At 52.2% G+C, this 27,800-nt stretch overlaps 1 protein-coding gene across 1 annotated transcript in view; it reads left to right on the top strand.

Moving 5' to 3' along the window:
• The window catches only part of LOC100085552 (cGMP-dependent 3',5'-cyclic phosphodiesterase), a 139,410-nt gene that overhangs the window by 38,410 nt on the left and 73,200 nt on the right, over positions 1–27,800 (top strand). The window contains exon 2 of the mRNA XM_029056895.2: positions 3,930–3,990. Within this exon, the coding sequence (XP_028912728.1) occupies positions 3,930–3,990 (61 nt within the window). The remainder of the gene's footprint in view (positions 1–3,929; positions 3,991–27,800) is intronic.

The following is a 27,800-nucleotide window of genomic DNA, read 5'->3' as shown; positions in this document are numbered from 1 at the left end:
CTACGGCCTGGGTTCTGCTTCCGGCTCTGCCTCCGGTCTGCGGTATGATGCCAGGGTAGTGGCCACTAGCTCTGGACCTCAGTTTCCCTCTCCTCCGACTGCCTTTCTGGCTCAGGAAAGACCTCAAAGTCGTCCCTGGCTAGAAGATCTGGTACAGTTCTGGTTTCAAGGGCTTTGGGAAGATGGATCACACACACAAACACACATACACAGTTTTCTGAGCCTCAGTTGCCTCATGTGTAAAATGGGGATGAAAACTGCATGCGCCATGTGGGATTGGGACTGTGTCCAACCTGATTAAGTTGTATCTATTATTATCATTATTATTGTCTAGTATTATTATGTTGTTCCCCTTCTAGACTGTGAGCCCATTGTTGGGTAGGGATTGTCTCTATCTGTTGCTGAGTTGTACTTTCCAAGTGCTTAGTACAGTGCTCTGCACACTGTAAGTGCTCAATAAATATGATTGAATGAATGAATGAATGAATGAATGAATGAATATCTACTCCAGGGCTTAGTACAGTGCCTGTACATAGAAGGACTTGACAAATACAATAATGACCCCTGCCCTCAAAAAAGAAAAGAAAAAAAGAAAATCACCTTCTCTATGGGAGAAGGGTGTGAAACCCCCATAGGTGGGCATATATGAGCCAGAGAGATTGCAGTGTCTTCTTCACCCGACTTGGTTAGGGCAAGAGCAAGCAATAATAAAAATAGTAATTCTCGTTGTTAAGTGCTTACTAAGTGCCAAGCACTGTTCTAGATGCAAGATAATCAGGTTGGACACAGTCCATGATGGCAGATGTAGGGGGGAGAGTGCCTGGAAAGGAGGTATGCGAGTAGGGGGTTTCGGAGGGAGGGCCAACACCCTGTCTTTCCGCCCTCTGACTGTGACACCTGGTCAGGAGCGGGCAGCAGCGAGCAGACTGTGAGGTTAGCTCTGGGCCCCGGTGGTGTGAGCCCTGAGATGAGGGGCAGCCAAGGAGACTGAGTCCCCTCTTCTAGTCTGCTGCGGCTTCACCCTGTGGCTTCACCCTGTGACCCCAGGCACGCCCCCTTCCCGCTCGGTTCCTTAGGCCCAACCACCTGGAGAAAGGAGGCTGGATAATAATAATAATAATTATTATTATTATGGTATTTGTTAAGTGCTTACTATGTGCCAGGTAGTGTACTAAGAACCGGGGTCGATATAAGCAAATCGGGTTGGACACAGTCCCTGTCCCACAAGGGGCTCACAGTCTTAATCCCCGTTTTACAGATGAGGGAACTGAAGCACAGAGAAGTGAAGTGACTTGTCCAAGGTCACACAGCAGACAAGCGGTAGAGTCGGGATGAGAGCCCATGACTTTCTGACTCCCAGGCCCGTGCTCTGTCCACTACACCATGGGGTCAGGTGACTTTAGGTCTTAGCCTCCCACTCCCAGCACTGCCACTTGTCAGCTGTGTGACTGTGCGCAAGTCACTTAAATTCTCTGTGCCTCAGTTACCTCATCTATAAAATGGGGATTAAGACTGTGAGCCCCATGTGGGACAACCTGATTCCCTTCTGTTTACCTCAGCGCTTAGAACAGTGCTCTGCACATAGTAAGTGCTTAACAAATACCAACATTAGCTCTTCTTGGACTCTGGGACTGAAAGTGGGAGACAGGATAGTGCTGTGGTATGTATGTGCCTTTCCCTGGTCCTCATTTCACCCTCACCACCATCCTGATAATAATAGTAATAATTAATTATCATCATTGCGATAATTGTTAACTCCTCTATGAGCCAGGGTAACACAGTCCCTGGGTCTCCCAGTCTACAGAGAGGGAGAACATTATACAGATGAGGAAACTGAAGCACAGAGACATACAGAACTTCTCCCAAGGTAGGGGAGTGGAAGATGAATAAAAGAAGCAGTACCGATTAATGGATAGAACATGGACTTGGGAGTCAGAAGAACCTGGGTTCATTCATTCAATCGAATTTATTGAATGCTTACTGTGTGCAATACAGCAATAGAAACAATCCCCGCCCACAATGGGCTCATAATCTGCTCGGAGGTGGGGGGTGGAGGGTGGGGAGTTCTAATCCCAGATCTGCCGCTTCTCTGCCGTGTGACCTTGGGCAAATCGTTTCACTTCTCTGGGTCTCATTTACTTCAATTATAAAAACGGGGATTGGGACCGTGAGCCGTATGCGGGGTAGGGACTGATTAGCTTGTATCTACTCCAGTGCTTAGTGCAGTGCCTGGCACATAGTAAGCGTTTAACAAATAACATAAAAGTGTCCTTTAAAAAGGCAGAAGAAGGAGTTTCGCACGCAGGGGGAGTGGGTGGAGGGACGACCGGGATGGTCTGCAAGGCCTGCAGATAGGTCGACACCCCATGTTGACCGGTGGAGTCTCACCCTTCAGGTCATTGCTCATCCACGTTGCAGCCGTCAGCCCCTTCCCTGCTCGGGCTGGGGAGCCCGGACGGGGAATCTGCAGGTTGGAGAAGCAGTGGTCTGGTTCAGAGGCAGGGGATTGGAGACCCTCAGCTCTGAAGGCCTCGAGGATTCTCCAGTCTCCAGCTGATCATAGAAGGCTCGGCCCTCGCCCTCTCCCCTGCCGCAGGGGCGCCGAAAGGTTGACCCAACCTCTACCCAGCGCCCTTCGCAGCTCCAGGGACTCTGGGCGGGGGCAGCGGGGGCGACCCGGGGGCTCTGAACTGAGCGCTGGCCCTGGTGCTGGGTTCGGTGATGGGCACAAGTGCTGGGCCTGGGCCTGGTGATGGGCACAAGTGCTGGGCCTGGGCCTGGTGATGGGCACAAATGCTGGGCGTGGGCCTGGCCCGGGCACCTCGTCGTGGGCAGGGAACGTGTCTGTTGTTGTATTGTACTCTCCCAAGCGCTTAGTACAGTGCTCTGCACACAGTAAGTGCTGAATAAATACGACTGACGGACTGAGTGGCTTTGGGTAGGACTGCGGGTTGGGTGGACGGGGCTGGACGGGGCTTTCAGCGCCGACCCTTGTCCCTCCCTGGGTTCCGCTCCCCCATTTTAGCCCTCCGGACGGAACTCAGGTGTCCGGGGGGTCTTCTCCTTCTCGTTCCTCAGTTGCCTCCCGTCCAGCGACCCGGGGCTCTAGGACCCAGCAGGTCCTGATCCGAGCCTGGTGTGTGTCTCCCTGCTGCAGGAGGGAGAACCGACAGCCGCGCGCCTCCGACCCCCATCTCCCCCTCCCACGGCTCCCGCCCCCCTCCCCACATCCCCGGGGACCCCGTCCCCTGCCCCCCCCCCCCCGCCCCCTGCCTCTGACCTCCGGGGGCCGAACCGCCCCGGCCTCCACTCCGCGAGGAGCAGGTGTGAATGCAGGGGGGGAGAGGGGGAGGTGAGAGTCAGAGGGGAGGGGGCGGGCGGGGAAGGGGAGGGGGCTGGGCGGCGGGGGAAGGGATGGGGCTGGACCCTGGGGGGGAAAGGGGAGGGGGCTGGACCTGGGGGGGAAGGGAAGGGGCCTGGGCAGGGGGTGGGAAGGGGAGGGGGCTGGACCTGGGGGGGAAGGGAAGGGGGCTGAGCCGGGGGAGGAAGGGGAGGGGGCTGGGTCGGGTGGAAGGGGAGAGGGCTGGACTGGGGGGAAGGGGAGAGGGCTGGGCCGGGGCAGAGACCCTTGACATGAGCGGGCCGGGAGGTCTGGGGAGGCCCAGCTGGGAGTTGCGCGCGCGCGTGTGTGTGTGTGTGTCTGTGTGGGGTGTGTGTGGGGTGTGTGGGGGGTGTGTGTGCGCGCACGCGCGCGCGGGGAGGGGAAATGGCCGGAGGGAGGGGGCAGGGGGAGGGAGGGGAGAAGGGGTAAGGGGAGGGAAGGAGGGGAGGCCAGGGAAGGCCAGGGGAGTCGGCGTGCGGCGTGCGGCGTGCGGCAGCATGGTCCTGGTTCTGCACCACATCCTCATCGCCGCCGTTCAATTTTTCAGGCGGGGGCAGCAGGGCTTCCTGAAACCCGACGAGCCGCTGCCCGGCGCGGACAGCCTGCAGGTAAGGGGGTCCCGGGCGGGGAGGGAGCGCGGGGGGTCCCCCGGGCTCGCTGGGTCCTTCCCTCCCGGCGCGGACCTTCGCCCCCGGCATTGACCCCAGGCAGGGCGGCGGGCACAGGGGAATCCCTGCTTTGCCCCCGATGGGCAGGGAGCGGGGACCTGGCGGGAGCCGGGTCCACCTCAAGGGTCCCTGCTCTACGGCCCGGCCCCAGCCGGGCTGGGAACGGGAGACCGGGACGGGGGGCAGTGGCGAGGCAGGGGGACAGGTAGGAAGGGAGGTCAGGGACAGGGCGGGGGAGACAGGGACCGGGCAGGGGGATAGGCACTGGACAGGGACCGGCGGGACGACAGGGAAACGGGACAGGGGGACAGAGGCAGGACAGGGGGTCAGGGGCAGGACAGGGCAGGGGGACGGTCAGTCAGTCAGTCAATCCTATTTATTGATGCTTACTGTGTGCAGAACACTGTACTAAGCGCTTGGGAGAGTACACGAGAACAATATAATAGACACATTCCCTGAGCATACGAGCTGACAGCCTAGATGGGGAGGACGGGGTTCAGGGGCGGGACAAGAGGACAGGGACAGGGCAGAAGGGCAGGGGCAGGACGGGGGACAACGAGAGAACAAGGGGATGGAAACAGGGCAGAGGGACAGAGGCGGGACAGGGGGACGGGGGGAGGAAGACGGGGACTGGGACGGGGCAGGGGGAAAGAAGCAGGACAAGGGGGCAAGGCAGGACAGGATGGCAGAGGCAGGACAGGGGACAGGGGCAGGATGGCAAAAGCAGGACGGGGACAAGGACGGGGCAGGATGACAGAGGCAGACGAGGGATGGGGAAGAAGACAGAGGGGATGGACAGGGACGGGGGAAAAAGAAGCAGGACGGGGGGACAGAGATAGGATGGGGACAGGGACGGGGCAGGATGGCAGAGGCAGGACAGGAGGACAGGGACTAGAGGGGAAGAGGGTCAGGACAGGGGGACGGGTCAGAATAGGAGGACAAGGGGCCGGACAAGAGGACATGGGATGGCAAGGAGGACATGAGCTGGACAGGAGGACAGGGGAAGGACTAAAGGACAGGGACAGGACAAAGGGGCCAGAGGCTGGCCGGGGGCAGGCCCAAGGCAGTACGGGGCCCGGGATAGGATAGGGATAGAGGGACAGGGATCTGGAATGAGCCAGGGACAAGAGGGACAGAGACAGAGAGAGGAAAGAGCCCCGGAGCCGTGGGCTTTGCAGGGAGATGGAGGGATGCGAGAATGTGCGGGGGGAGCGACTAGCTCTCTGCATCTCGGCTCCGCGTCGGTCCTGCCCGGCAGCCCCTGGGAGGAGGGGATGAGGAGGAAGAGGAGGAGGAGGAGAAGGAGCCGCTCAAGTTGGTGCCGTGGTCCGGCGGGGAAGGGGAGGCGAGGCCGAAGGGAGAGGGGGGCTGGCCAGCGAGGCTCCAGGACCAATCTCCCCTAGCCCGGCCCCCTGTCTGCTGCGGCCGAGAAGCTCGGAGATTCCTCTGGAAGAGGCGAGGGGGTCCAGCCCCGGCCTCCCTGCCCCAACGGCGGAGGGGCCCGATCCCGCAGGACCAGGGTAGAGAAATACGTGGCTGTAGGGGGAGCGAGGGAGGAAAGGACAGAGATCAACCGCATCTCTGGGTGTCTCTGTTTTGCGTGTGTCAGTGTGTGTGAGAGAAAGACACATACCCACATATATATAATATATATGTACATATATACGTATATATATAGGTATATATATATATGTATATAGGTATATATCTAGAGAGAGAGAGAGAGAGAGTTTGGGCAGGAGAGTGTATTTGTGCATGGCCCTGTGTTTTGGGGTTTGTGCCTGTGATTTATGTTTGCTTGCTGTGCTCGTGTAGATGTGTGGAGATTGTGTTGTATGTGGTGGTCCAAATAAGGGTCCAGAAAAGGATGTAAGTGTGGAGGGAGTGTGGTGTAAAGACCTAAGAAGGATGTGTGTGTATGTGTGCACGCACGCATGCATGTATAATGTGTTCATAAGCATGCAAAGAGCCTCAGGTAAATAGGGTTGCTGGGAGCGTGGGGGAGAGAATGGAGGGGAGAGGGTGATCTCTGCACAGTTGGTTAGTCTAGACTGCGTGTGTCTATATGTGAGACACTGAATGCGTACTTTGCAGGTGCTTGGCCACGTGTCTTTTGTGAATGTGCGTTCCTGTATTGATAGTGAGTTTGTCCGGATTGGAGGCGAGGGCAGATGGTGAGCAGGAAGCCAACAGAGTATGCAGTGTGCTCTGTCGGGGGTGTGTGTGTGTGTGTGTATGTGTGCTGCTGTGGGTGTTGGTCGAGTGGGTCAGTGGTGGGTGTTAGTTGATAGCGGGGTGGAGTTGGTGATCCGTGTTCTGTCCCGACTGTCAGCTTATGCATCTGGGAGAGTGGAGAAGCTTGTGTTACGTGATTGCATGTCTGCAGTGAAGACGTTGGTGAATTTTAGGGATGGGTGGGGTGTAAAATAAGCATATGGCATGTGCGTGTGTGTGTCAGTGTGTGTGTATGTGTGTGCGTGTCTGTGTGTGTGTAGATGGGAGAGGGTATGATCAATGTATGAATCTATGTAGCGAGTTTAGGCCTTCAGTCTCATGGTGGTAGAAAGTGCGTGTGTGTCTCTGAAGGCTAAGCATAACTGGGTGTGTCTGGTATTGGATGCTATGTGTTGTGTGAGGGTGTGGTTTGTATTTCCATGTTTGGGTATTTGCTTTGGGCCTATGTATGGCGGGAGAGATACGATGATTCTGTGCAGAGGTTACAGGTGGGGTATGCAATGTTTATTGGAATGTTCCTGGATGGATGTGTGATGGGTGGTAAAGGGGCTTTGGATGCGTTGTGAGTTTTTGTGGGGTGGGTGTTTTATGTGTCTGCTCAAGATGTGGGTCTATGTGATGCTAAACAACCAAATACCAGCTAGTCTTGCTCAATTCCATCGGCCACATTGATCCACTATCCCTACTGAAGCACTTAGTACAGTGCCAAACACTTGGTTCAGTGCTTTGCACAGAGTAAGTGTTCAATAAACACGAGTGAATGAATGAATATTTCTTCCCTGTATTTGTTTATATTCATATCTGTCTCCCCCTCTAGACTATAAGTTCGCTGTGGGTAGGGAACATGTCTACCAATGCTATTATATCATCCTCTCCCAAGTGCTTAGTACAGTGCACTGCACACAGAAAACACTCAATAAATATAATTGATTGATTGATTAGCTGTAGACTGTTAAGGTCCTTATGGGCATGGATTGCATCTACCGACTTTAAAAATGCAGTTTCCCAAGTGCTTAGTACAGTGCTCTGCACATAGTAAGTGCTCAATAGATACCACTGATTGATTTCCAGCCCCGGCCCCAGCTCAAGCCCCTGCCCCAGGTAACTATTAACACTAGCTCAAATCCAAACTCCACTCCCAGCCCAAACCTCTACCCCAGCCCCAACCTCAAATCCTAGTCCCAGCCCCAAATGATAATAATAATAATAATGATAATCATAACTGTGGTATTTAATAATAATAATGTTGGTATTTGTTAAGCGCTTACTATGTGCCGAGCACTGTTCTAAGCGCTGGGGTAGACACAGGGGAATCAGGTTGTCCCACGTGGGGCTCACAGTCTTAATCCCCATTTTACAGATAAGGTAACTGAGGCACCGAGAAGTTAAGTGACTTGCCCAAAGTCACACAGCTGACAAGTGGTAGAGCCGGGGTTCGAACCCATGACCTCTGACTCCAAAGCCCGTGCTCTTTCCAGTGAGCCACGCTGGTATTTGTTAAGCACTTACTATGTGCCAGGCACTGTACTAAGGGCGGGGGTGGATACAAGCAAATCTGGGTGGACACAGTCTCTTGTCCCACATGGGGCTCAATCTCAATTCTCATTTGACAGATGAGGTATTTGAGGCACAGATAAGTGAAGTGATGTGTCCAGTTCCTACTCCCAGTCCAATCTTCTGCCCCAACATCAGCCCCAAATCCCAGCTTCAACCCCAAACACAGTTCCAGCCCAAGTCTCTACCCCTGTCCAAATCCCAGCTTCAGTCAAAGCTCTAGCCCCAACCCCCCCACCCCAAATCCTACCCCCAGCCAAAACCGCTGTCCAAGTCTGAACCCCAGCCCCAGTTCAGACTCTAGCCCCAGTCCCCCCAATCCCAAAGCGAACCCCCAGCCCAAACCCTTGACCCAGTCCCAGCCTCAAATTCCCCCCCTAGCCCCAAATCCCAGCTCCAGCCCAAACTCCCAGTCCAAGCTCTATCTCCAATCCCAATCCCAGCCCCAAATTCCAGTCCCAGTCTAAACCCCAGTCCCAATCCCACCCCCAGCCCCAATCCAAGCTCTTGCTTGAACTCCCAAATCCCAGACAACTCCCAGACCCGCTCACAGCTGAAAACCAGTCCCACCCCCAGCTCCCAAACCCCAGCCCAGCCCCAGCCCTTGGATGGCCCCAGCTCCAGTTCCACCCCCACCCCTTAGCCCCAGGCAAATTTCAACCCCAGTCCTACCCCCAAACCCAGCCCAGCCAAGCTCAATTCAGGTGTAGACCCAATTCAGTTTCAACTTAAGATGCAGCCCAATCAACTCTGCTGTTCCCATCATGTCCCAGCTCCATCTAAACCCAGCTCTATTTTTGACTTTTAACTATCACTAAGGATGGTGACCTTTCCCCCGTCTTTCAGTCAACTGTTCCAGTGCTGAATTCCCAACTTTTGGGAAGTTCTTCCTAGTGTCTAATCCAACTTTCTCCTGCTACCTAAAGTCCATTTCCCCTTGCTTAGTCCCCATGGAGTCCGTCACACCTTCACACTGTTCCTGGGAGGCCAGGAATAAGTCTATGATTTACTCTGAGGTATCAAGAGGGTGAATCCGAGATCAAGGAGCAGGCCAGGGCAGAACTAATAATAATGTCAACCACCACCATCATCACAACAACAAAAATAATAACAATACATGCCCCAAAACACATGTGAACATGTAAGGGCACCTGTGGGAGAATGCATACACTCATGGGAGCAACAGTGTGGCCTAGTGGATAGAGCTCAGGCCCAGGAGTCAGAAAGACCTGGGTTCTAATCCCAGACCCGCCACTATCTCCCACTCTAGATTGTAAGTTTGTTGTAGGCAGGGAGTGCTTCTTCCAACTCTGCTATATTGTTGTAATTGTACTCACCCAAAGATTTAATACGGTGCTCTGCACACAGTAAGCACTCAGTAAGTATAATTGATTTAGATGCCTTAAGAGAAGAAGGGCAGATTGCAGGCTCCTAGAGGGCAGGGATCCTGTCAATTTATTCTGTTGTTACCCTTGATTGATTGATTCACTGACCAGAGGCTGTCCCACCTTCTCTGGTCTCCTCCTTTCTCCCTCTCTCTGATGCCTTCTCTCACCACTGAAGGGCTCAGGAGAAAGGAAGTAGTGTGGCCTAATGGAACGAACACAGAATTGAGAGTCAGAGGCCCTAGGTTCTAATCCCAGCTGCTTGTCTGCTGTGTGACCTTGGGCAAGTCATTTCACTTCTTTGTGCACAGTTGCTTCATCTGTAAAATGGGGATTTATGACTGTGAGCCCCATGTGGGACATGAACTGTGTTCAGTCTAGTATCTACTTCAGGACTCAGTACATTGCCTGACACATACTAAGTGGTTAGCAAATATCATAAAAAATTGTAGGGAGAGTGGGATCCTTCAGCCTGGAGGGCGGTTCACTCCACTCAGCCTGGAGTTACCATGGGTCAAATGACCTTTCTCAGGGGAGAGTATGTGTACTGGTCTCTCTGCCTATGTGGGCCTTAGGTCCCTCTCCCTGCCCATGCCAGGCTGAAGGGGTCAAGTGACCGATAATGAGAAAAGTGGGGTCAGGGCAAACTCTGTTTCCCCTTTTCTTCCTTCTCATCCCCAGTGACTTCCCTGCTTCCCCAGGCTGGGATGGGCGGTGGGGAGGAGCTGGCCAGCAGGAGATACTGAGGCCATACCTCCCCTCAGCATCTCCTTCACAAGTAAATGGTTTGTCCATCCCAGCTTCAGACTGCTGAGGAGCTGCCTCCTGGGAAAGTGTGTGTGTGTGTGTGTGTGTGTTTGTGTGTGTGGTGATAACATGTGGCCCCTCTCAAGGGTGTCCCTCCTGCCTCAGACCTGAGCCTTGTGCCCAAAATGTCCATCTGATGTTCTCCCTGTCTAGAGCCCCCAAGTCCCTGAATGCCTTGGCTAGAGTATATACAGCGTTTAGAACTGGCAGGAGTGGTAAGTGAAGCCCACAGGACAGGGGAGGCAGGCTGGGGGAAGGGGCCATAGAGTGTGGTTTTGGGGCTAGAACTCCAGCAGTGGGCCAATGTCTTCCTAAGATTCAAGGACCTACTGGATGCAGGGTCTGATCCTGTAAAATGGAGGCAGGGTTGTTCAGCAGGGTACCACCCCCACCCCTCCTCTTGGTGTCCTCTTAATGCCTCCCTTGGAGCCAGGGTCTGGCTGTATGGGCATATTAGGGTCAATCAGGGGTCATCGTTGTGAGTTCATGGTTTTGTATCTTGAGGGTGTCAGAGGTATAAGATCTCTGACTTATAAGTTAGCTTCTTATAAGAAACTCTGACTTATAAGATCTCTGACTTATAAGTTAGAAACTTAAAAGTTTCTGACTGCCTCAGGGGTTGTGGAAGAGGGGTGGGGACTATGGACTCAGAGAGGGCAAGGGAGAGGTTGGGAGTTATTGAGGTAAATCTGGGAGGGGTCTGGACCCACAACTACCTGACAACCTCTCTCTCACCCCTCACCCATGAGGGAAGTGGCAGAGAGGCTCTGTGTCCCTTCCCCTCCCTGCAGTCTCCTCAGTTTCTCCTCCTTGCTTACACTTTGTCTATGTCTCTCTGCCTCTCTCTGCTTAGGTCTCTTTCTCTGTGTCCCCATTTTCTCTTTCCTTCCCCAAGTCAGATGGCAGCCGGCCCCCATGGGGCATCCAGATGGTCAAATGTAGGTGTGAAGGCAAGAAGGGAAGAGAGGTTGTGGTTGAACATTTAAGGACTCTCCCTTCTTCCCTGCTAACCCCTTGAGAGGTCCAGGTCCCTTGAGGTCCAGCCTTTGAGGTTTTAGGTAGGGGCCATGATTGGGAGTGGAAAGAGTGAGTGTGGCATAGGGGGCTGGTGAGGGAGCAGAGACAGATGGGAGGATGGAGAAGCAGACAGCCAAGAAGATAGACAGGGAAACTTCTTTTCAGGCAAGGAGAAAACTTGGTGGCAGCAACTGTAGGAGAGGCTGGATCAGGCCCAGCCTGGCTTGGGATTTAGAAGGGAGTCACAATGAGGTCAGCTAGGCTATACCCCTGCTGCCAGGCACCCCCAGCTTCTTCCCATTGTATTGGTCCAGGGAAAAGACTCCCACCTCCTTCCTCGCCACCGCACCCCCCTGCTCTGGGCAGACTCAGATGTGCCAAAAATCCATCTTACTGCAGTTTCAACCTATTCCCTCCTCTTCTGCCTGGGGATGACCGCAAACAGTAGGGATAGGCTGGGGTAGGAGTCAATCTTGGGTGGGAGTATGCCCCACCCCCCCACTGGCCTCAGGACTGAATAGACTCCTTCCCTCATGTGCTGGGGGGCATAGAAGTTGTAATGGGGAAGGGGTCTATGCAGCCACTGTTAATAGCGAATGGTTCTAGGTCACCCTCCAGGCCCAGCTCCATGCCCAGGGTGGAGTCCCTAGAACCTCAGGGACTAGCTTAACCACTGGCACCCTGACTCTTTCCTAGCATCTTCCTTTCCCAAGTAAGGGCAAAGATTATCTCATCCTTCCCCCTGCTCCCAAACTGGACTCCCCAAGACCGAGGCATATTCGGGGCTTCAGGGGAAGATCTTGGGCAACTATCTCACAGCAGGTCCAGTGTCAGGAAGTTCTTCCTCAATCCCTCCTGTTGCCATTTCAGCCCATTTCCCCTCTTACCCCAGTTGGTGGAGGGCTGGTGAGGGAGTGCTAAGAGGGGGTTGGGCCCAGCCTCCCTGAATTCTGTCAGTGTTGGCCAGTGAGCACGTTTCATCAGGGTCATTCGCTGCTGCAGCCACTGGACCAGCTGCCCTATTAATGTCCATTTTTATCATAAAAAATGAGAACCAGCAGCAGAACAGAGCTTTAAAGATACAAAATGACTTTGTGACTCAGGCTAAGCAGAGAGACCCGATGGAGGCTGACTGAAAGCCAGGGTCCCTTCCTCCCCTATCCCCACTTCCCCCACTCACTAGTCATCTGGTCCATCCCACTGCCCATGGGAGCCTGTCCTCTTCTCTTCAGTGAGGGAAAACTCCTCCAACTCCCTAGGGTGTGCTCCTCCTGGCCTGTAAATCCTTCCTTTAGGCTTGCCCTAATCCTTCTTGCTGCAATTACTGCCCTCAGGGCTCCAGTTATTTATTGGGGTTGTCAAAACTGATGGTGGGCAGGGGGAGTCAACTCTGGATCTTGTGCCCCTTGCCCACCTTTGCCTCCGAGCGGGGCCTGGAAGGTCCTGTTTGATGCTGATGGCCATCCAGGTTAGAAAATTGCCCTCATCATTGCAGCTAAGGGCCTCTCTTTTGAAAACAAGTGAGATGAGTTTGCAGCCTTCTGTTCGTCTTCTCTGGGCCTGATGCTAGTGTCCTGCCCATCCGCCCTTTCTCTCCCCCCCAACTGCTTCCACTTTAATTTTTCAGATTTTATGTGTGTGCATGCATGTAGGTGTATGTGTTTGTGTAGTGCTTAGAGCAGTGCTTGGCACATGTAAGTGCTTAACAAATACCGCTATTATGATTATTATTATTATGTGTGGGGGTGTGGTAGTCCCTCAAGGAGGCTGACCCCTCTTGATAGGGAAATCTTCATTGTTGTCATCTCTAACCTTCCTTCCCCATCAGAAGGCACTGTAACTCACCCCTGCAGATAAACACTAACCCAGCCCTTCTCCTTGGGAGGCTCCTGGAACAAAACAAACTGCAGGAGGAAGGATTTGAGTTAGACACATGGAAGGACTTTCCTGACAGTCAGCAGGGTGTCAGATTTGAAGACTTAGACAGACGGAAAGAACATCCACCCGCCTTGGGTGGTGAAAACATTCTCCTGACTCGGGGCAAGGGCATGAATAATAATAATAATAATTGTGGTATTTGTTAAGTGCTTACTTTGTGCCAGGCACAGTACTAAACACTGGGGTAGATACAAGAAAATTGGGTTGGATGCAGTCTCTGTCCCACAACCTCTTAGAGAGTCCAGGAAGGGGCCAGGAGGGGTTCATGTCCAGGTCCAATCCACAATGATGGTGATACCCAAGGGCTTGGTTCATCTGTCCCTTGGAGGGGTGGGGGTTGGTGGGCCTGGGAACTTCTGTACTTTCAGTGGGTTGGCTGGATCCCCTAAAGCAGCATCACACTGCCCACCCAGCTAGCCCTCCCAGGAGGATAGTGATTAATCCCTTGTTTACCACCGCTTTCATGGCTGATTCAAGCCTCCGCAATGCCAGCCGCCTCCGCCCCGCGGCACAGAGCACCCATCCTGGAACTGGTCTGCCTGAGTGTCTGTCCCATCCATCCTTCCCTGACTGAGCCAGCCGATGCCGGAGACCACCCTGGATACTGTGGGTGCTGGGGAGTGGGGACAGAGGGTGGAGGGACTTGGTCTTTGTGCCCCCCAAGGGGCAGCCGGCCTGGTGCAAGCAAACTCTGGGAGCCCAGAAAGAGGAAGAGGATTTGGCAAAGAGAAACAGGAAGGGCATTTCAGTTTGGGAGATGGTCAGCCAGTCAGTCAATACCAATAATAGTGGTACTTGTTAAGCGTTTACTATGTGCCAAGCACTGTTCTAAGCACTGGGGTAGATTCAAGGTAATCAGGTCATCCCATGTGGGGCTTACAGTCTTAATCCCCATTTTACAGATGAAGGAACTGAGACACAGAGAAGTTAAGTGGCATGCCCAAGGTCACCCAGCAGACAAGTGGTGGAGCTGGGATTCGAACACATGACCTTCTGACTCCAAGGCCTGTAGTCTTTCCACTAAGCCACTCTGCTTCTCATTTATTGAGAGCTTACTGTGTGCAGAGCACTGTACAAAGTGCTTGGGAGAATGCAGTATACTAATGTAACAGATGCATTTCCTGCCCACAACGAGCTTACAGTTTAGAGGTGGATGGTGTGGGATGGTGTGGGTAGCCCCTCTGTGGAAGCTGAGCTTCACGGGACTGGGCTGTGGGTTTGATGTGGCAGATAGACCTCTTGTCACGCCTGCCTTCTTCCCCTGCCATTTTCCAGCTCACTTTTTCAATCTCTCCCACTGTTCCTGGCTCCCCACTTGCCCACCCCCATATCCTGGCTCACCCTGTTTCCCCGGCCTGGAACACCCTCCTCGGGCAAATCCACCAGGCCACAGCTCATCCCATCTCCAAAACCCTCCTCAAATTCCACTTCTTTTAACAAGACTTCCCTGCTTCACCCCCAACGCTACAGGCTCTAGAAACCCATTAAACATTCCTCTTGTGCTTCCATTTATTTTCGCCCTTGACATTTGTATATATGTTGATTCAATTGTAAATTCTTATTTTGATTAATACTTTTATGTCAGTTTCCCCGTTAAACTGACAGCTTCTTGAGCACAGCAAAAATGGCTCTCTCTTTTGGTTTGCCCTTTCCCTAGGGTTCAGTACAGTAAGCCTAGCACCCCTGGGGTGCTCAGTACATCCTGCCACTGCATGGCGTAGTGGATAGAGCATGGGCTTGGGAGTCAGAAGGTCATGGGTTCTAATCCTGGTTCTGCCACTTGTCTGCTGTGTGACCTGGGACAAGTCACTTCACTTCTCTGTGCCTCAGTTACCTCATCTGTAAAATGGGGATTGAGTCTTTGAGCCCCACGTGGAACAGGGATTGTGTCTAACCTGATTTGCTTGTATCTACCCCCAGCATTTAGTACAGTGCCTGGCACACAGTAAGTGCTTAAACAAATAACATTATCAACATCAGTCCCTCCCCTTCCGCCTAGCGGGAGGGGTCGTGCTGGGCCAGGACGGTGACCCTGGGGAGACCAACTGTTGCGGGGCCAAGATTGTGTTGGGGCGAGGTCCCAGTGGGAATGGGGGTCTCTGGGGTCTTGGCAGACACCGCCCGGTTGCGGCCCAGGAGCCGGGGCAGAGGCTGGGCCTGGGCATGACCCTCCACCCTCCGCCCGTGTCCCAGGGGTGGTGTGGAAGGAAACGCACACAATGTGCCTGTGGAGATGACCCTGGGGGCGGCAGCAGCGGACATGGATGCGTTTCCTGCCCTCCGCCATGCCCCCCCGTTCGGCTGGGTCAGAGCGCCGGAGGGACTCTGGACTCTCGTGGTGCCCCTAAAGAGGAGAGAGGGGGAGGTGAGCAGCACAAACCTCCCCACATTCCACTCCTCGGACCCCACAAGGTCCGTCAGTCATCTATCGATCAATCAAACAAATGTATTTATTGAGCGCTTATTATTTGTTAAGTGCTTACTATGTGCCAAGCACTGTTCTAAGGGCTGGGGTAGATACGAGGTAATCAGATTGTCCCACGTAGGGCTCACAGTCTTAATTCCCATTTTGCAGTTGAGGTAACTGAGGCACAGAGAAATTAAGTGTCTTTCCCAAGGTCACAGAGACAAGTTGTGGAGCTGGGATTAGAACCCACATCCTCTGAACCCTATGCCTGTGTTCTTTCCACTAAACCATGCTACTGTGTGCAGAGCACTGTACTAAATGCTTGGGAGAGCACAGTACAACAGAATTAGCAGACAAGTTCTCTGCCCATAATGAGCTTACAACGGGAGAGCCTGAATTCATTCATTCATTAATAGCATTTATTGAGCTCTTACTATGTGCAGAGCACTGTACTAAGCACTTGGAATGTACAGTTCGGCAACAGATAGAGACAATCCCTGCCCAGTGATGGGCTTACAGTCTAAACGGGGGAGATGGACAGCAAAGCAAAACAAAACAAAACAACATCATCAAGATAAATTCATTCATTCACTCATTCGATAGTATTTACTGAGCACTTACTATGTGCAGAGCACTGTACTAAGTGCTTGGAATGTACAATTCGGCAACAGATAGAGTCAGTCCCTGCCCATTGACAGGCTTACAGTCTAATCAGGGGAGACAGATAGACAAAAACAATAGCAATAAATAGAATCAAGGGGATGTACATCTCATTAACAAAATAAATAGGGTAATAAAAATATATACAAATGAGCGGACAAGCACAGTGCTGAGGGGAGGGGAAGGGAGAGGGGGAGAGCAGAGAATCATAGCGATATACACGACATTAACAAAATAAATAGGGTAATAAAATAATATATACTAATAGGCACAGTGCTGAGGGGAAGGGAAGGGGGAAGAGCAGAGGGTGGGAGAGGGGAGAATGGGGAGGGGAAGAGGAGCAGAGGGAAAGGGGGGCGCAGTTTGGGAAGGCCTCCTGGAGTAGGTGAGCTCTCAGTAGGGCTTTGAAGAGTGGAAGAGAGTTAGTTTGGTGGAGGAGAGGAGGGAGGGCATTCCAGGTCAGTGGTAGGACGTGGGCCAGGGGTCGATGGCAGGATAGGCGTGAATAGGGGACCGTGAGGAGGTGAGCGGCAGAGGAGTGGAGCGTACGGAGTGGGCAGTAGAAAGAGAGAAGGGAGGTGAGGTAGGAGGGGGCAAGATGATGGAGAGCTTTGAAGCCAAGAGTGAGGAGTTTTTGTTTCGTACGAAGGTTGATAGGAAACCACTGGAGGTTTTTGAGGAGGGGAGTCATATGTCCAGAGTGTTTCTGTAGGAAGATGATCCAGGCAGCGGAATGAAGAATAGACTGGAGTGGGGAGAGACAGGAGAAAGGGAGATCTGAGAGGAGGCTGACACAATGATCCAGCCACAATATTATGAGAGCTGAAGCAGCACGATAGCTGTTTGGATGGAGAGGAAAGGCGGATCTTGGTGATATTGTGAAGGTGAGACCGGCAGGCGTTGGTGACGGATTGGATGAGTGGGGTGAATGAGAGAGCTGAGTCAAGGATAATAATAATAATGACGGCATTTCTTAAGTGCTTACTATGTGCAAAGCACTGTTCTAAGCAATGGGGGAATACAAGGTGATCAGGTTGTCCCACATGGGGCTCACAGTCTTAATCCCCATTTTACAGATGAGGTAACTGAGGCACAGAGAATTTAAGTGACTTGCCCAAAGTCACACAGCTGAAAAGCAGCGGAGCCAGGATTAAAACCCATGACTTCTGACTCCCAAGCCCTTGCTCTTTCCGCTGAGCCATGGGATGACACCAAGGTTGTGGGCCTGTGAGACCGGAAGGATGGTTGTGCCATCCACAGTGACAGGGAAGTCAGGGAGAGGACAGGATTTGGGAGGGAAAATAAGGAGCTCAGTTTTAGACATGTTGAGTTTTAGGTGGCAGGCAGACATCCAGGTGGAGATATCTTGGAGGCAGGAGGAGCTACGAGCCTGGAGGGATGGGGAGAGAACAGGAAAGGAGATGTAGAATTGGGTGTCATCTGCCTAGAGATGATATAGTTGAAGCTGTAGGAGCGAATGAGTTCACCAAGGGAGTGAGTATAGATGGAAAACAGAAGAGGGCTAAGAATTGACCCTTGAGGAACCCCTACACTTAGTGGGTGGGAGGGAGAGGAGGAGCCCGTGGAAGAGACTGAGAAGGAGGGGCCAGCCTCCCACCTCTGCAGCAGGAGGCAGTGAGGCTAGACTTCTCGATCTTTAAGGGCCTGGGCACGTGGTTGCATCAGGCTAGTTGGCTCTGACCCTGGGGGAGGTTAGTCATTGCTCCCAGAGATGGGGATAAGACCGGATGACCCTTGGTTCCCACCTCCTTCTCCACCTCACAGTCCTTCTTCCTGCCCAGAGAGATAAGGGAGGATAGGGTGGCCTGGCCCCACCCCTTCGGCTCTGCTGAGAGACCCCTGACCTCTGTTCCAGGCTGCTGGGGAAGCCGTTTCCTGAGAGGTCTGGCAGGGTGTCCGCTATCACGACTGAGCGCTGAGCCAGGCTGGAGCCCCTGACTCCACTCCCTCATGTTCTCGTCTGTGCCCACCTGCCTCCGCCCCTGTTCATCATGAAGTTCCATTGGCCTGACCCTCCCTCTTGTGAGAGGGAGGGGTGGTAGCCACTGTTCCTGCCCCTGCCCCTCTCTGTCTTTGAATCCTCTTCTGAAAATACTTAATAATAATAATAATAATAATAATAATAATTGTGGTATTTGTTAAGCACTTACTCTGTGCCAGCACTGTACTAAACACTGGGGTGGTTAGAAGCAAAATGTTGGACATAGTCCTTGTCCCACTTGGGGCTCAAAGTCTCAATCCCCATTTTACAGATGAGGTAACTGAGGCCCAGAGAAGTGAAGGGACTTGCCCAAGGTCACGCAGCAGACATATGTGGGAGGCGGGATTAGAACCCATGATCTTCTGAATCCCAGGCCCATGCTCTATCCACTACTCCATTCTGCTTCCCTGGAGGTGCTCTGGGAATGGGGAGTCCTCCTGCCCAGACTCTGGACGAACTCCAGCCTGGTCGTCTGTCCTGGACGGCTCTTCCTGCTCCCTGAGTTGTCCCGGCTGGGCGGGTCCCATGACTGCCCCCCTCCCCACCCACAAAATGGGTTTTGTTGCCTGGCCTGGGCGATGCCAGCCTGGTGGCGCAGGCAGAGCTGGCTGCTGCACTCTCAAGAAATGCAGAGAAGCAGAGAGAAGAGAGCATAGAGAAGCAGTGTGGCTTAGTGGAAAGAGCGTGGGTTTGGGAGTCAGAGGATGTGGGTTCTAATTCCAGCTCTGCCACTTGTCTGCTGTGTGACCTTGGGCAAGCCAATTAACTTCTCTGTGCCTCAGTTACCTCATCTGTAAAATGGGGATTAACACTGTGAGCCCCACAGGGGACAGCCTGATTACCTTGTATGTATCCCAGGGCTTAGAACAGTGCTTGGCACATAGTAAGCACTTAACAAATACCATAATTATTATCATTGTTATTATCTTCCAGCTTGTGATGGGTGGTGGGCACGTCCCGGGGGGCTGGGAAGACTGGGAGATGACAGGCTGGAGACTTGGAGGAGGGCACAACCTGGCCGCCTGTGCCCCCTGCCTTCTCCCTCCATGAGCCCTGGACTGAACATGGTGTAGCGGATAGAGCATGGGCTTGGGCGTCAGCAGGTCGTGATTTCTAATCCTGAATCCACCACTTGTCTACTGTGGAACCTTAGGCAAGTCCCTTCACTTCTCTGTGCCTCTGAGACCTCATCTGTAAACTGGGGATTGAGACAGTGAGCCCCACGTGGGACAGGGACTGTGTCCAACCCCATTTGCTTGTATCCACCCCAGCACTTAGTATAGTGCCTGGCACAAAGTAAGTTTTTAACAAATACATCATTATTATTATTATTGCAGGCTGGGCATCCTCAGGCTGGGCAGAGACTTATATTGCCAGTATATAAGGAGCACCTGTTCCCACAGAAAACCTTCCTACATTCTAAGAATCTGGCAGGGGAGGTTTCCCTGACCTAGTGGGAGATGAACATGGCAGGGGCACCCCTCCAGCTACAGCCGAGAAAGACGGAGTCTGAAACCCCGAGGACTTCCTAGAAGGAGACAGCCAGCAGGGAAGGACACAGGGGAGATGGGCCAACCGGGCCTCCCAGGAGGCTGCTCTCCTTTCCTCCTCCACCTGCAGCTGGTCAGGTTGGTCTCTGGCGTCTGGTGGGAGAGGCTCTGTACACATGCGCAGAGCTCAGTGAGGGGGCTGGGGCCTGGGGGATTCTCTCAGAGGTTTCTGGCCTGGCTGTCTCTGCTCCCAGTGGGAAGGGGGGGCCCAGTGCCATGTTAATAAGCTCAGTAGGAACTGGTGAGGGTGGTGGGGAGAGACTCGAGAGAATCTTTTCCCTGCAGTCAGTGTATTGCAACCTGGGGGGCCCAGGAGGTCTTGAGGCCCAAAGCTTCAAGGTCTGAGAAGCCTGAGGGCAATAACAATAATGATTATTGTTATGTAAAGATGATAATCACTCTTATAATGATTGTAATAATAATAGTAAAAGACTTGCTACTGATGTCTATTTGTATTGATGTCTGTCTCCACCCCTTAAGACCGTGAGCTCCTTGTGGGCAGGGATTTTCACTCTTTATTGCTATATTGTACTTTCTCAAGTGCTTAGTACAGTGCTCTGCATATAGCAAGTGCTTAGTATATATGACTGACTGAATGAATGAACTTACTATGTGCCAAGCACTGTGCTAAGCACTGGGGTGGACACAAGATAGTTAGGCCAAACACAATCTCTGTCTCATATAGGACAGCATGGTCTAGGTGAAAGAGCAAGGATCTGGGAGTCTGAGGATCTGGGTTCTAATCCCTGCTCATTTTTGGCACAGGACTGAGAGTCGTGAGACGTGCATACCAATCCTGGCTCTGCCATATGTCTGTTGTATGACTTTGAGCAAGTCATTTTACTTTTCTCTGCCTCAGTTTCCTCAACTGTAAAATGGGGATTAAGTACCTTTCTCTCTCCTCCTTCAATCATGAGCACTATGTGAGACAGAAACTGTGTCCAACCTGATTAACTTGTATCTACCCCAGTGTGTAGAACAGTCCTGGACACAGAGGAAGTGCTGAAAAAATACCATAATCAATCATATTTATTGAGTGTCTACTGCATGCAGAGCATCATACTAAATGCTTGGGAGAGTACAACACAACAATATAACAGACACATTCCCTGACCACAATGATCTTACAGTCTAGAGGATCACCCTTGAATATCTTAACTCAATATGACTTTTTTCTCTTCTAAACCCACTCCCCTTTCCTAATTGTGCTGTCACAGTTGATTACTCCACTGTTCTCCCTGTCCTAGAAATTTTACAGCCTTGGTGCCATTTAGTCCTTTTCTTTCACCTTACACATTGTTTGTCTCTAAGTCCTTTTTTTTTTAAAAAAAAAAAGGTATTCATTGAACACTTACTATATGCCAGGCACTATACCAAGCATTGGGGTAGATATAAGCCAATCAGGTTGGATGCTGTCCATGTCCCCCAGGGGGCTCCCAGTCTTAATCCCCATTCTATAGATGAAGCAACTGAGGCACAGAAGCGAAGTGACTTGCCCAAGTCCACACAGCAGGCAAGTGGTGGAACCAGGGCCAGAACCCAGCTCCTTCTGATTCCCAGGTCCTCATTGTCCATTGTTGTATCTGCTCATAGAGGGCAAATGGCAGAGCTGGGATTAGAAGGTGTATCTCTGAATGCCAGGCTTGTGCCCTTGCAGGGAAGGATTCATTCATTCAATCGTATTTCTGCCTGTAATTCATCCACACTATTTCCTGGATTCTCCCCATTCTTTCCACCTTTACTACCTGGTTCAAGCCCTTCTTGAAGACAAAGCTAAGTCTGGCCAAGTCCCTGGCAGATGAAACCTGAGAAATCTTGCCCACTATTAGGGCATCTGAAAGGGCCAGTCCTGAGCTGTGCCTGGAGGCCCCAGGCCCTGTCTCCACCCAGCTCTGGCTGCAGAAATTCCCAACAGCCTGGAAACTCCTGGATAACGTCTGATCAATCGATCAATCAGTGGTATTTATTGGGTGCTTTCTATGCGCAGAACACTATACTAAGCCCTGGACAGAGTACAATACAACAATATAATAATAATGATAATTATAGGGCTCTCAGTCTAAGTAGGAGAGATGAAGATTTAATCCCCATTTTACAGATAAGGTAACTGAGGCCCAGAGCAGATAAGAGACTTGCCCAAGTCCATAGAGAAAAAGTGGCAGAGTTGGGATTAGAAGGTGGATCTCTGTATTCCGGGCTCATTACCCTTGTGGGGAAGTATTCATTCATTCAATTATATTTATCAAGCACTTACTGTTTGCAGAGCACTAAGCGCTTGGGAGAGTACAATACAACAATAAGCAGACACATTCCCTGCTCTCAACGAGCTTACAATCTAGAGGCAGAGTTCTGAGAGGCTCTGCCTGGGTCTGGAGGGCAGAGACCAGTACGGACTGCTCCATTTCACCCGGGCAGGGTCTGGGAGTCCTGGAGAAAGATCCAGGGCTGTGCAGGGAGGGTGCCCAGGTCCAGGACTGAGCCTTCGGCCCCTTCTAAGGAAGCAGCACTGAAAACATTTTCCTCGTTCCTTTCTTCCTGCACCCACCGCCCCCACCCCGAGAGCAGATGGGGAGCCTAGCAACCCGGGCCTGGGCCGGCGCCCTGCTGCCTGCGGGCCCGTATTATTTTTAATCAGCGCGAAGGCACGGACGAGGCGCCGGGCCTGTGAGCTGGGCTTTGGCATCCAGGCAGGGAAGAGGGAGAGAGGGGGGTCGTTTCCCTCCTCACTCCCCCAACTCCCCTTTTCCCCTTCTTTTTCCTCCTCTCCCTGTCCCCCAGTTCACAGAAGCTAGGTTTCCCCTCCTCTTCAAGCTGTGGTCAATCCTGGGGGGAGAAGAGGGTCCCTATCCCTGTTGGGAGAGGGCTGTAAGAGGGGAGGGGGCGGCCCCTGATGCCCCTGCTCTCCCCTGGATCTATTTTGGGGCCTCACCTGTTGGGACCCCAGGACAGCTGCATGAATGGGTTTGGGGCAGTTGTCCAGATCCAGTTGGGAGTTAGGTTTGTCAGAAGACGTTTGCTCAGGACTTGGCAGGAGGGAGTCCTGAGTCCATCCAAATCCCAGTCCGCTGTCTCGGGGTCCCTAGCTTCCAGGGGTCTAACCCCCTGTCCCTCAGGATAAAGAAAGCATCCAACAGCATGAGCAGCTATTCCCTGGCCTGAAGGTCAAACAGCGGCTGTACTGGTTGAGACGGGCCCCCCTCCCTGTTCTTCCCTCCCTCTCTTGTGGTGGCCAGGGTAATAATAATAATAATAATGATGGTATTTGTTAAGTGCTTACTATGTGCCAAGCACTATTCTAAACACTGGGATAGATACAAGGTAATCAGGTTGGACACATGAGGCTTACACTCTTAATCCCCATTTTACAGTTGAGGTAACTGAGGCCCAGATAAGTGAAGTGACTAACCCAAGGTCACACAAGTGGCAGAGCTGGGATTAGAACTCATGACCTCTGACTCCCAAACCTGTGCTCTTGCCACTAGGGCACTCTGCTTCCCATAGAGTAGCAGAGCTGGGCCTAGGGCGGTGATGCAGACAGACCCTTCCCCATGGTCCCACCTCCCGACCCGCACTCTGGTATTCCTCACCTCGGAGGTCCCAGCCTCCTTCCAGCAGACCCCATATTCCTGCAGAAATTCCGGCAGCCTGCTGCCCTCCATTTCTCCCAAGGCTCACACAAGCACAGGGCTTGGCGGGGTTGGGGGTGATGGGAAGCTCCCCCCAGGGGAAAAGGGGAAAAGGGGCTTTTTCATTACCCTCCTCCTGCCTCACACACCCTAAGAAGGCCATAGACTGTAATCCAAGTCTACAGGGGAGTCTGGAGCTAATTATCTTGAATCTAACCCCAGCGCTTAGTAGAGTGCTGTGCGTATAGTAAGAGCTTAACAAATGTCATTATGGAGTCAGAAGGACATGGTTTGTCTGCTCTTGTCTGCTCTCTAACCTTGGGCGAGTCACTTCACTTCTTGGTGCCTCAGTTACCTCATCTGTAAAATGGGGATTGAGACTGTGAGCCCTATGTGGGACAGGGACTGTGTCCAACCCTCTTTGTTTGTATCTGCCCCAGTGCTTAGTACAGTGCCTGGCACGTGGTAAACACTTAACGAATACCATTATTATTATTATCATTATTATTTTAAAGGCCCTACCTTATTCCCCCTCCATCTCCCTTTGATTTCCAATGAGCCCCCCACCCTTGGCTCAGCCATCTGCCTCCAACACCCTGTTCCACATCTCGACCTTTCCCGGGTCAAGGTGAGTGCTGACCACTCCTCCCCCGAGCTGCCTTCATCTCCCTCCAGCTAAGACCCCAGCCCGTTGTCTACAGAGCTCAGGGAGAGGTCTACACTTCAGACTGCCAGGGCTATTTCCCCTCCCCATCCACTCCACTTGAGTCCATGAGGTTCAGTTAACCAGCTTCCTGTGTACACCGTAAATGACACAGAAGGCTCAAGGTGAGACAAATTGGTACCTCCACCTGCAGCAATCTGACTTTGCCCCATCTGGTTGTATTATCAATCAGTCAGTCGTATTTATTGAGGGTTTAGGGTGTGCAGAGCCCTGTACTAAGAGCTTGGAAGAGCATAATATATACCGGAGTTGGTAGGCCTGTTCCTTGCCCACAGAGAGTTTATAGTCCAGGGGACTGCAGAAAAACTCACTTTGGCGCTGTAGTCACTCTGATCCTGAGGGACTTTCCTGTAGAATGACTTTTAGGGTGTGGTAGGGAAGACTGGTGGAGTTTATTCTGGAGATTTATTACTGCTCAATCTGAAATGTTCCTTTTTCATGTACCCAGCCTCCCCCTCCGCCCACCCTCCCGAACATACAGGCCCCATTGTTTTTGCCCGACCCACTCTATTATTGAAGGTGGCTTTATTTACTGCCTCGTGTGATTACAGGCTATCTTGACTTTTCCAGAATCACGCTCTCCTTTGTTATCCTAGACTCACTTGGGTTATGGGTGCCTGTCATAGGTCTGCTACTTATGCGGGGGTTGGAGGCTGTGGAGGGTTTGGGCTCCTCTCCCTATGTGGGGAATCACATGGCACAGGCTCAGAGGAGCTCTCCTCCCTCCTACCCCGAGCTCCCAATTGGCCATGCCGGTTGAGGTGGGGGCGAAGGGTCGAAGGGAATGAAGGGAGTGGGATTACCACAGAAGCCGAAGCCGGCTGAAGCTGAAGTAGTTGGATTCCAGCTTCGCCCCACTGGCAATGTAGTCCGGGGGCTGGGGGGGGAGGGGGTGTATTTCCGTGGATATTTTTAATTCATGAGTCACCTGCCTCTCCTGCCTGCGATGACAGAGTCCCTCATCGCCTCCCCCCAGCCCCTCCCCCGCTCTTCACGCCCCCGGCAGCTGGTGCCATTGCCCGCAGCATGCTGGTTCTGGTGGGAAGATGAGGTGGCAGCGTGGGAGGGAGCCTGGGACTCAGCGGATGGGGCAAGGGGAGGAGGGGCTTGGAGGGCTTGTCAGCCTGAGGACACTGGAGATGGTGAAGGGGGGCTGGAGGGTTGTAGGCAGCTGGGGGGGTAAGGCAGTTCGGAGATCTGGGAAGGTGGGCATTGGCTCCAGACTCCACATTGAACTGGCAATGGGGGTGAATGCTGCCTATCTGTGTGCCCTGTCCTTTATCTGCCCCCCACCCCGTGGCCCAAATGATCCCACCCTTACAGAGTGGCCAGACCAGATGGGCATGGTCACCTGAAGCTGATTTGTCACTTGGTGGCCAAAATTGGTGACACCAGCTTAGCTGGCACCCCAGCCCTTCCTCCCTCAATCAGTCAGTCAATTATATTTATTGAGCGTGTACTAAGCACTAGAGAGAATACAGTATAACAATGTAACAGACATATTCCCTGCCCACAATGAACTTACAGTCTAGAGGAGGAAACAGATATTAATATAAATAAATAAAATTACATATATGGACATAAGTGGTGTGGAGCTGGAAAGGGGAATGAATACAGAGAGTAGGTCAGGGAGATGCAGAAGGGAGTGGAAGAAGAGGAAAAGAGGGCTTAGTCAGGTAAGGCCTCTTGGAGGAGATGAGCTTTTAATCAGGCTTTGAAGAGGGGGAGAGTAATTGGTAGATATGAAGAGGAGGGCATTCCAGGCCAGAAGCAGGACGTGGGTGAGAGGTATGCAGCAAGATAGACAAGATTGACATACAGCGAGAAGGTGCAGGCTGCATTGTAGTAAGAGAGTAGGGAGGTAGGATAGGAGAAGGCAAGGTGATTGAGTGCTTTAAAGCTGATGGTAAGGAGTTACTGTTTGATGTGGAGATGGATAGGCAACCACTGGAGGTTCTTGAGGAGTGGGGAAATTTGACCTGAACATTTTTATAGAAAAATTAATCCAGGCAGCAGAGTGAAGTATGGACTGGAATGGGGAGAGACAGGAGGCAGGGAGGTCAGCAAGGAAACTGATATGGTAATCAAGCGGGATAAATTAAGGGTTTGGATTAACAGGGCAGCAGTTTCCTCTCTCTCTCTGGTCCATTGGCTCTTGGTAGAGAGAGCAGGAATCTGAGCTTGAAGCTCTCACCTAAACCTTGTTCTCCTTCCCCACATGCAGACCCCAAAACACTTCCTTGACATTCAGCTGGCAGCGGTTGCCCACTCTGCCAGGCTCCTCTTGCAGCCCAGGCCAGGAGACCTGCAAGGTGAGACAGGATCTGAACCGGCCTGCCCTTTATCCCAAATCTCAGGGAACTCTCTGCATCCTTGGGAGTAAAGTGATTGTGTGTGTGTGTGTGTGTGTTTGCGCAAGCATGCACACAAGCATATGCATTTGCAGGTGATTGGGTGGCTGAATGTGACAGTGTGGTCAGCATGACTCGTGTATGTGTGACCATGTTGGTGGGTGGGACTGTGCTGGTGATGTATATGATTGTGTATGAATGTGTGTGTATGTGTTTGTATTTATGATGAGTGTATGTGTCTGTATTAATGCTGTGTGTGACTATGAATACTGTGTGTGATTGTGTGTGGGGTGTGTGTGAATGTATGACTTTTGAATGAGACTGCACACTGTGTGTTGGTGTGTGACCAACAGTGAAGTGAGTTCCTGAGTATCAAACACTGGATGGCTGAGGATAGATTCATCCTATCAACAAATGAATGATCAACCCCTATCCCCAGACCTAACCACAACCTCAGCCATAGCCCACAAGACATATTTGGGGATTGATTTTTTTTTTTCAATGAATGAATTGGTCTAGTGGATAGAGTATGGGCCCAGGAGTTAGAAGGACCTGGGTTCTAATCCTTGCTCTGCCACTTGTCTGCTGTGTGACCTTAGGCAAGCCACTTCACTTCTTTGTGCCTCAGTTACCTTACCTGTAAAATGGGGATTGAGACTGGGAGCCCTACATGGGACAGGGACTGTGTCCAACCCAATTATCTTGTATCTACCCCAGTGCTTAGTACAGTGCCTGGTGCATAGTAAGCACTTAACAAATACTATGAATATAATAATTATTATTAATATTGTTGATTAAATGGATATTGGAAGTGTTTTGACTTACTAGTGATTGCATTTTGATGATTAGATATGTACCTGGACACCACACCTCCACACAAATGGACACATGAACACACACCCACACCTACTTGCACACACATACGCGCGCGCACACAGACATGCACACACACACACACTCTTGTAACCATTGGGTCCATCAGCGCTGCCTATATGTCACCATCATCCCAAAGGGCTTGTCAGGTTCAGTCCCCCACAGCCAGGACCTGGAAGTTGGGCAGTGACCTAGTCTGGGGGCAATGATCACAGCAGCATAGCTCCACTGGGAGGGACTGGGGAGGAGCATGGATGACAGCAGGGTACCCAAGCAGCTGTTGAATGGTGAGCTGGAAAGGAGCCACCCACAAGGGAGGAAGTAAGAGGAAATGGACTTCCCTGCTCCTCATTTGTGATTTCTCAGAAAGGGGTTCAGTAGACCTTCACATAGAAATGCCCAAGGTAGGCCTGGAGTCTGTGTGTCTGGACAGGCAGGGATTCAGGGTCGGATGACAAGGTGCTGGTGTTTGTTGCTCCATGAAGGGCTGGGAGTTTGGCTGATTGGCAGCTGCTGCCTGGAGTATTGACTGCCTCGCACTCCCCGCTCTAACCTGTCTCCAGTCTGCCTGAGTTCCAGTTCTGCTCTGGGGACCCTAAAGGAGCTGGACCTAGAAACTCC

Source organism: Ornithorhynchus anatinus, chromosome 2 (assembly GCF_004115215.2).
Source record: "Ornithorhynchus anatinus isolate Pmale09 chromosome 2, mOrnAna1.pri.v4, whole genome shotgun sequence".
Lineage (NCBI taxonomy): Eukaryota > Metazoa > Chordata > Mammalia > Monotremata > Ornithorhynchidae > Ornithorhynchus > Ornithorhynchus anatinus.
The sequence above is the reverse complement of the archived record's forward strand: the minus strand, read 5'-3'. Positions and strand labels throughout refer to the sequence as shown.